The sequence below is a fragment of the Rhea americana genome, unplaced genomic scaffold (assembly GCF_003343005.1).
Source record: "Rhea americana isolate MKP2758 unplaced genomic scaffold, rheAme1 scaffold_74, whole genome shotgun sequence".
NCBI lineage: Eukaryota > Metazoa > Chordata > Aves > Rheiformes > Rheidae > Rhea > Rhea americana.
The window spans coordinates 3,018,377-3,027,879 of record NW_028186912.1 but is presented as its reverse complement, the minus strand read 5'-3'; the positions used below and the strand labels follow the sequence as shown (position 1 = coordinate 3,027,879).

The window sequence follows — 9,503 nt, the reverse complement described above, 5'->3', positions numbered from 1 at the left end:
GTGGTGTTGACACGTTTCTTGTCTTTGTGTATGTATGTATTTGTAAGTTTGCCCGTTCCTTCAGTCGTGATTTTCTAATATATGGGGTTTTCCTTAGAAGATCAGTGACTCTTTTTAAACACTAGGTAAGAACCAATCTCTGCTTAGCAAGCAGAAGATAAATGGAGATGACGACTTTTATCTTGTGGTGTAGAACACTCCCATGACGTCCCATGATGTGGCTTTTATTTTTTGTTCTCGTTTCTGTATTCCTCAGCGGCATGAGAAAACGCCCCGTTCCCAGGCGGTGCGCCGGCAGGGCGGGCAGCCAGCGCCTGCAGCCTTCCCGGCGGCGACGGCCGGACGGCGGGACAGTGAGCACGCGGGAGAGGGTACAGGCTGGGGCGGCGCAGGGCGGGGGGAAGCAGCGGCACTGCGTGACTGCCGTCATCCTCGGATGGGCGTCCTCTGTGCGCCCTCCTCTGTCTCTGACTTCCGAAGTTTCACGCATAAATTCCAACAATATTAAYAGATTTTCTGCTGTGCTTCTGCTTGAACTGGGCTGAGCATGGCCAGGTAGAGCAAAACAAAGGCCAGATGAGAGGAGTCAAGCRCTACCAATCTTGAACCTTCAGGATACTCCTGCATATATTTATGTCAAGATTTTTTGAGCCATTGTGGTAGTGTAAAATGTTCCRGGTCAGACTTTTCTCCTGATCGGTCATCTGTAATTGCAGAGAAAGACTCTGGATTTGCACAGGTAGAACTGCAGACGTGGCTCGGTCTGTAGCGCTTCTGCTGCTGCTGGCGGAGGCCAAAGGAAAGCRCTGAGCTGCTGAGCAGGAGAATTGTTATTTCCCCTAGTGCTGTTAATGAACAAATTTCTTCAGGTTGTGAAAGGTTTCAGATGGCACAGGAAACTGATGGTGCCTCAGTCTTCCTGGGTACACCTAAAGTGAGAGGTCTATTTCGTGGCATCCAGACTTGGAGGTTRTTTAATACTGATTTCTACTATTCTAAGATTGGGAGGAAATGGTGCTTTTTCACGGTGCGTAGGATGGGGTTAGAGGAGATGCGGGGTCCCCTGAACCATGTCGGTGGTGACGCCCTGTGGCTGCAGCAAGCCCTACCCTGGTGTTTAGGCAGGGCTGCTGAGCTCCCTGGAGGGTCGTGACGCGCCCCTCGATGCCCACCTGCCCTGCTGTCACCGTCCCCCTGCGAAGGYGGGCAGACCGGGGCGGCTGGTGCGGGGCCGCCGCGGAGGTCCATCCCCCTCCCTTCTACTGTGTGTGTTTCCCTTGGGCTCATCCCAGCCCCCTGGGAGCTGAGCGTCTCCGGAGAAAACCCGGACGCCTCCGGTTTGCTGGAGGACTTGCTGGAGGCTTTGTGACTGCAGCAGGCAGTGAACACGCTCAGTACCTGTTCCACCAGAAATGGTGCTTTTCCCCCCATTAATATCAAAGAGAACTAAAGAACCAAGCCAATAAGCACGGCAAGCTGCTGGAGGGGGGCTCAGCGCTGTCCCTCGGGGGCCCTCGCCCCGTGCACCGCTTCGCCGCGGTGGGGAGCGGGCGAGGAGGCAGCAGCGTCCCTGGGCGGCCGCGCTGGCACGGTGGCTGCAGCTGCCCCGATCTACGCGTCGTGCTGCAGCCCCGTCACCCGGTCCTTGCGAGTGATGTGGGGAAGTGAAGGAGGTGGAGCTCATCCCCTAATGCCAGTAAACCTAGAAATACATAGCAATTTCTGTGTACACCGATGTTACGTCGTGCATACCTGCTATGGTTCACAAACTCATTTTAACTGAGCTTTTACAAGCGTCATGTTATCTCAGCCTGAACAGCTGAGGGTAAACTAAACCACTAACCCACTTAAATACTTAATAYGAGCCCCCTAGACTGCAGGTCAGTATTTCCAACAAGAGTTCACAGTTTCCAAAGATGTGGTTATAGCGGCAGTTACCAGTAGGCTCGAAAGTTTCTTTCCGAACGCGCTCAAGGAACGAGTTGTCGGGAACAGCAATAAACGAGATCTGCCGAAGGCTGGAGTTCGCTTTGGGAATCTAAGTGCAGGTCGACGAGGCCCTACTGCGGTTCCCGTGCCTGCGGCAGCCGCGCTTCGGCGCTCGCTGGCTGCACCGCAGGTTATCGGAAAGGTTTAAGAGCTGCAGCGGAGTTAGCTGGTGCCGCAGGATCTGCGGGTAGAGCTTGGCGCGGGCGCTGCGGTTGTGCGTGTTTCCGGGGGGCTCCGCGCCAGAGCAGGGTTTCCTCAGCCCGGGCTACTGCCCTGGGCGGCTCCCGAGCGGCTACRGGCGCCAGCTCCGGCCCTCGCGGCGCCGGGATCCCTCCGGCCCTTCCCGCACCGGGAATTTTTTCCTGCACCTGTAGCTGTACAGACACTTGGATAACGAGTAGGGAAATTATTCAAAAACTTTTTTGATGAAAGATACGCTCCTGTGATTTAGAAGTAAACTGACAAGGGAGCAACCGCAGCAGCCTTGATCCCAATCACAGCTGTAGTCACAAGAGAAAAGAGGATGCGAAGGAACATTTCTAGAGGGAGAGGTGATCCAAAAAAAGGAGATAATGTTACCACTGAGAAAGATTGTGGTCTGTCCCYGCCAGGAAGTATTTTGACAGTCCCATCCGCATGCAGAAACATCTAAGCAGCTGTCTGAGGTGGTGCGGCAAAGAGCAGCAAGACCTCAGAACGCCGCAGCGCTTCCGAGGGAGCTCGCACCGAGCGGGGAGCCGGGAGCGGGCCCCGGGGGCCTCAGCAGGTTTCGCAGTTGTAGAAAATACCGTTTTCTTTATACGCGCGTACGCACCCATATAGACACCCGCCCGTTGTGCTCCCTTGGCGCCCAGGCTCCCGGCTGAGCGGCAGCTGGTGAGAGGTAACGTGCAGCTCCTGGGCAGCCGGCCCAAGCGGYGCCAGCTGCGTCGCAGCAGGTGCCGGCTATCCCGGGAGAGCGTGTGAGCCCCAGGTGTTCACGGCAAGGGCTGCGGGCTACCGGGCTCTCCGTTTCGCTCTGAGGAATTGCTGTTTGGTCTTCAAATGCCTTTTAGGTGTAGTCTAGCAAGCACCTGAAAAACAGGTTGTGAAAGTGTATGTGTGTGTGTGTGTTTGCGTGCAGTATTTGTGCAAGGTGGGGACTGTCAAGCCTATATTGCTTCTGGCATGGGAAGGCGAGAAGCAGGTAAGGCAAACTGAGCTGGCTGCTGTCCTGGTCTCTCCCGCGCCGCCCCTGCGTGGCCGGTCACTGGCTGTGCCTCCCGGGAGCAGCTGASCTCCGGCCTGAGCACTGCTCCTCTCCGAGGCGCTCTGCAGCTTCCCTTCTCGCAGTCTGTCTGTCCCAGATTGGCCCCACCGCTAGCAGAGGAGCGAGAGAGAGCACCAAAGCAGTGAGTACCTTGTAGGGTATTACTTGATGTTTTTTTTCCTCCACCTCCCATCACACATTCCAGATGCTAATTYATATTCCCAAGGGAAGTGGAAAAACCTCCTGAGGGAGCTGCCTCTGGGCTGGATGCCTTGCAGCACCCCAGGGCTTGGTAGCCTCTGCTGCAGCCTGTAGGGTGCCTGGTGCACTTCTGTCGGGGCCAGGGAAGCAGAAAGACGTGGCCTCACTGTGTGTGGGGGGGGAACAACCATGAGATGATGTACGGAGGAACATGAAGGGGGATCAAGGAGGGGAAGATCAAAGGGGAGGCTGGGAAAGTTGGCAAAGAAAGAGGCCTGCCAGTGAATTCAAAGGGGATATTGGTAGGCTTGTGGGAATGTGAGACTTTGCTAGGCTAGGAAAAAATGGTTTGGCAGAAGCTGTTTGCTATGAGGTGGTGATGACCAATAGTGCTGAGACCTGGGCTAGATGGAGGTGCTGGATGGTGAAGCAGTATTTGGCTGGGCCTGACGTGGGGACAAGCAAGAGGAGCCCTGATGTGGGGCAGCTATTACAGGGAGCTTAGCAAAACTGACTTTTCAAGCCATGAGTGGTCTGGGACCTGTGAGTCTGCAGGAGAYGGCTTTGACTGCAGCAGGTTTCTGGATTTGACTTCCTTCATCCAGCCCCAGAGACAAGAGCTGCCCACAAAACGTTGAGTAGGGAAATTCCCACCCTAGTGATAGGTGGGACAGATGATTGGTGTGACAAGTTGGGCCCCGTGCAGAACACCTGGTCTACCTGCAGCGCAGACCTGCTCCTGAAGRGCCGCTCTAGCTGAAGGTGGCATTTGCTGCAGCTTACTTAAGCTTTTTATCCAGGTCTAGGCTTTGTACGGTGTGCTGTTTGAGGGGAGCTTCAGCTTCAGCCTGGGTTCATATTTGAACYTATAGTACCTGGAGTAAAACAAGGTGGAAAGCTGTAATATTAACTAACAGGTTATTCAAAGCACAGAGGGGGATTTCTCCTCTCCCCTTCTACTGTTTTAGCACAGTTAAAGTGGAGGAGAGGTAAGTTGTGTGGGAAATAAAGCTTGCTTGTGGGAGTTGGGGGAAAGGGGAGCTAGCAGCTTGCTAGCGCTTAATTACCTTCAGTAGGCTGGCACATCTACTGAGCAGGGCAAGGTGGAGGGGGTGGAAACAGGAATAACTGTGACCCTTTGGAGGTGCCACCTGTCTTCTGATATTGAAGAACCCCCAAATATGTGGGCAGGAGAGGGAGGCTTCAGCCTCCTGCAGATAGTCTAGGAGTGATCACTTGAAGCCACTGGTTTAAGTTGCTCTTATAATGTGTTTGGTCTCCCATGCTCCCTTAAGWCTCCTTGACTTCACCCCTAGCAACTGGGAACTATTTGGCCCAAGAAAGAGGAGAGGGGGGAAAAMAATATTAAGGAGACTTGACAGAGAAAGGTTGTCTAAGCCACAAAATCATCCACTTGGAGACTGCACTTTCTTCTTGAGATGTGAAAGAAACTACAGGCTTGTTGACAAGATGAGGTGGAACACCTTATTGCCATGCACTGAGACTGAGTGGTATTTGGTAGCTGTTGCTGAGAGCCTTTCCTATACTTCAGATAAGTTCACAGAGCTTTGCTGTGTGTTCTCCCTGGGTTTACAATGAACTTGTGACATATTTTGAAGCTGTAAGACTAGACAGGTGCATGATAGAACTGGAAATGCTTATCAAATGCTCTACTACAAAGTACAGCGAGACAGAACACTACTGTTGCCATAACAACTTGCAATACAACAGGACTCTTGCTAGGATCCCCCTGTTTAAGGAACTTATCCTGCCAGGAGCTGTAGAAAGCAGGCTGTAGCTGATTAGATTCTACAGTGACAGGGAATGTAAGCAAGGATGGATACTGATGTGCCCAATCATTGTGCATTTTTTTTTCGGGGTGTGTGTGTGTGTGCGCGTGCTTGGTGCTTAGTGTCAGCATCTACCKCCTTTTACCAGGCATGGAGAAAACTAGCAACAGAACATGTACGCAGATCATGCTAGAATRAATCAGGTCAAAAAAATACGAAACTGCCTGGAAAACAAAAGGGAAGTACAATGCAGTATGAGGCTCTTTGGTGTTTGCTGAGGTGGTTGTGGATGTCTCTCAATTGACCTTAAAAATGGAACAAAGTAGTGCTAGTATTTCCAACTTCCTTACAGGGAGGTATTTTTAGAGGCACATCTGAGTGCCTGTGCACATGCTAACTCTCTAAGCTAAAAGTCTTTAAAAATAGTTTTAAAAATAGTCTAACGTAAGGCTTCCAACTCCATGTATAGTAGCCTGATTCTTCCAAAGGAGCTGGGAGAGAAAAAAAAGAAAAAAAAGAAATCAATACATTAATCCTCTTAGTGTCTGGAGTTCAGAGTAACCAAGGGATTCTTATTCTTTCCTCTGAGAAATGGCTGCATGAAATAACTTGTGTTCAAAATTCCTCCCTCTTTCTTCTACCCTCAACACCTTTCACCATAGGCAAGCTGCTTTTTATGCCTTTGTTTCTTTGTGTTGTCTCCATTCCACCCCCTGCATGGCAGAAGACAGCAGGAATAGCCGTTCTATACAGAACGGTGATTTCTAACCCACATGTGCTGTACTTCAGGAAACAGGAGAAATAGAAATAGTTTAATTTGCGTACAGTAAGTAGTCACATAAAGACACGTTTGCAGGATTAAAATGAGGTATTAATAACAGTGAGCACTTAAGTAAGTTTATTACCAGAAGAATGTGTAACGCTAGTCCTTGAGATCCAGTATTAAACAGATGCGTTAGCTAGTTTCCTAGCTTCCAGCTCCTGCTTAGCCTTTTCTCTCATCTCTCTTTCTCGCTGAGTAAGAAGCGCTTGTTCTTGCTCCCACTCCTTTAGCTTCTGCTCATGTTTCGCAATGTCTTCCACTTCACATGCTGGCAGTTTTTCCTTGACAAGTTGGGTGGTCAGGGTTAACAGGCTTTCAGATTCAACCTTGCCAAGTGAATGCAGCTTAGAGTATAGCTCCTGTCATAAAAACGGATTTGGTTGGTAGGGAAAGAGAAGAAAAGAGAGAGMCAGTCAGTCACAAAATACTCGGCCACAAAATACTTCCTTATAACAATCTGTGGTTGTTTGAATCTGTTAGCTGGGTACATGGGCCCATATAGATAACTATTTAATAAAGTGTTTTGACTGTGGTAATGGATACTTTTTTTTTTCCTCATTTCTTCAAATGCTAGCCTCCACAATTAAGTTTTTTATTGAGCAATAAAACTGAAACAATCAAGTTTCATTTTATTTGCACTCTGAAATTCTCTGTTTTTTCCAAGTTCAGTTACATGGCATAAACAAAAATCTTTTTCATTAGCTGACCATTCACCTACAACAAATATACTCTAAACACGTTGGGTTTTTGTGCATTAACTCAAAGCTGATGTAAAGATTTGCTCTGCCCTGCCTGCATTGGCATCCTTTTCAACAGATGCAAATCATTTAAACTGTCTCTTACTAATGGAATATTAAACAGATCCCATGAGCCCTTGCAGCTATAGTTAGCCACTACCACATTCCACTGGATTTTTTTTTTTCTCAACAAGTAATGTGATCTGAAGCTTGACTATGCATAGACTGTACAATAGAGATGAAGCAAGTAATATGTATTCAGAGATATTCTGTGCTGGATTTTTTTTTTTTGTAGCTAGGAGCAATGCTTGAGTGAGGAAAGTGTGGTATTTCTTTCTTAAGCTTCACTTATCTAGATCTTATGCAGCATAAAAATGTTAACTCACTTAAGATGMTGAATCATCCAGTGATACTATTTCTGACTTTCTGGACTCTTTAGCCAGATGCCTCACTAACAACTGATGAATTGCCTTAAAAGTGCAGATATAGAGAGCCAGGGAGGAGGTTCCTGGGGGAGGAAGACAACATGGCACAGGCAGAYTCTTTACCCTTTGCTCATTCATCAGATAGGAACACATTTTTCTGCTTGYTCCTCTAAATAAAATGTTTTCCTGAGCAGAGCACTTCTAGAACTTTATGAAGTAACTAACTAACTAGGTGGCCTAAAAAAGGTACTCCCCATGCTTCTTTCATGGGACCTTTCAATAAAACCTACTGTCTAACATTGCAGAATGATGGAGAGAGATTATAGAGATAATTCATTTCCAAATGAATTGGAACAAACAAAAAACAAAAACAAATGGCAATTCTGGGTCACATGGGCATCTARACTTCCACCCCAGTTACCAATACAAACTTAGGTAGCGTGCCTGCAGCGGTCCTCTTACCCCAGCCCATTCTGATAATCTTGATCTGCAAATGCACTAACCACTTCTTCCCTCAGCTCCTGCYTTGGGGCTCTGCTCTGCAGCACGCAGGAAACTCATGTCCCTTCCAAGGCCCCACCACTTCTCCCTGYCCCAGCCAAAACAGCTACAATGATTTTGGTGTGTATTGCCAGGTCCAAGAAAGTTTGAACTGGACAGACAACAGATTAAAGAAGGCTCTAAAACAGCAGGCATGCAGGTCTGAGGGCCCTGGGTTTTTGGCTGTGCTAGCTTTTTGATTTCATGTATAAAGAAAGCAAACAAATGAGGAGGAAAAAAGAGAGGCTTTCAAACTACTGGACTAAAACTGAACTTCATAATACTTAGACATATTCGTCTGTATTTTGTCTGAGATGTCAGTGAGCATACAGCACGTCAGTGAGAATATGAAAAGACAGTGCAGTTTGCGTCCAGGAAAGGAATGTAATTCCTGACAATTATCCTCATTATTCCAGATTAAATGTGCAGTTTAAATGTAACTGTCTTATATCATTCAGATTCTCCCTACTACCACTACTGAGGATGTGCTGAAAAAGGGATTCGTGTGCTGAACCTAAACAGTGTGAAATTGAACTAGAAGAAATACAATGGACTGGGAGCTAGCAGGACCTCTCTGAYAGCCTCTTACAAGTACCTGTGAACTCCTGTAATCCTCCCTGCTCTTCTGCAACATATTAGTARAACTAATTTAGGAAACTGACAAGCTGTACCTCCTGAAGGTACCAGAAAGGCACGTTTTTAAAGGCTAAATCAYTGGCTTTCGTAAGCAGACTCCAGGGCTTTGTATGGAGATGGTCAGAGAAGGCGCGTTGCTTTTAGAACTGTTGTTTGTGCGCAGCTTAGTTCTTGATTTGAACCCAGTATTTACCAAGATGAAATGCATGCCCACTGATCATTGACATAGATGGAAGGAATTGCCTGACGAATGCCATACTGAAAAGCGGGCCTAAGTATATGGTATCTGGAGACAGGTAATTACAACATGAATGACAATGTCAGACAGAGTTCAATTTACTGCTCCAGAGGTTTTATCTGAAAAGAGCCAAATGCCCTTAGGTCCTATTTGTTTTAGTGGAAAGGAAGGACATGCTGTCTCCCACACAACATCTTATTTGTTAGTTAAGTTGACGTGTTTCTTTTTTTGAGGTACTTCTACAAATGGCTGTTGTTTTGGTTGAAAGTAAACATGAAATTCAAATATGTGTATAAAAGCCATGCGTGACACGACGGGAAGCAAACAGGCACATGAAAATCCWGCAAGCTACACTGGGAGGAAAGACAGGGAGCGGAAAGGCAGCCTCTACACACTTGACTAAGCCACGTGTATACTGCAAAAAGCATGGAAGTAGTAATAATGCCCAAACACACAGTACAGGAGCATATATTTGATAGATTAATAGAACTAGCTCAGCCTGCAAAATACCACCACTGAAATCTGATTGTCTTCTCCTTGTCATCACAGAGAATGTGTGTGTGGAGAGGGCTGAGTAAAGAAAGAATATTTTGGAGTATTTTTGTTTAYTCTATAGACCTTGTTTTTTCTACCTGAGTATACGCAGAGAAAGCAAATTAAAGACTTCCTGAGATGTGAGGGATCAGTAATACTCGTATCCAGCTGTATAACTTTTGAAAGAGAAACATGTAAGCAGSAGACAGAAGCAGTTGAATTTGACCTTCAGGGGAAAACTGGGACAAGCTGGCTAATGCAAGGCTATACAAACTGCTCTTCAGCAATGGAAGTGCTATTTCTGTGTTAAGGTTACCCCATGTGAGGGGCAGAGAGTCTGT

General features: G+C 47.6%; 1 protein-coding gene across 1 annotated transcript in view; it reads right to left on the bottom strand.

Moving 5' to 3' along the window:
• Positions 1–6,013: 6,013 nt before the first annotated feature.
• The window catches only part of MRPS27 (mitochondrial ribosomal protein S27), a gene marked incomplete at its 5' end in the record, with an annotated part of 46,465 nt that continues 42,975 nt past the window's right edge, over positions 6,014–9,503 (bottom strand). Inside the window, one exon of the mRNA XM_085322052.1 lies at positions 6,014–6,411. Coding sequence (XP_085178178.1) covers positions 6,172–6,411 — 240 coding nt within the window. The remainder of the gene's footprint in view (positions 6,412–9,503) is intronic.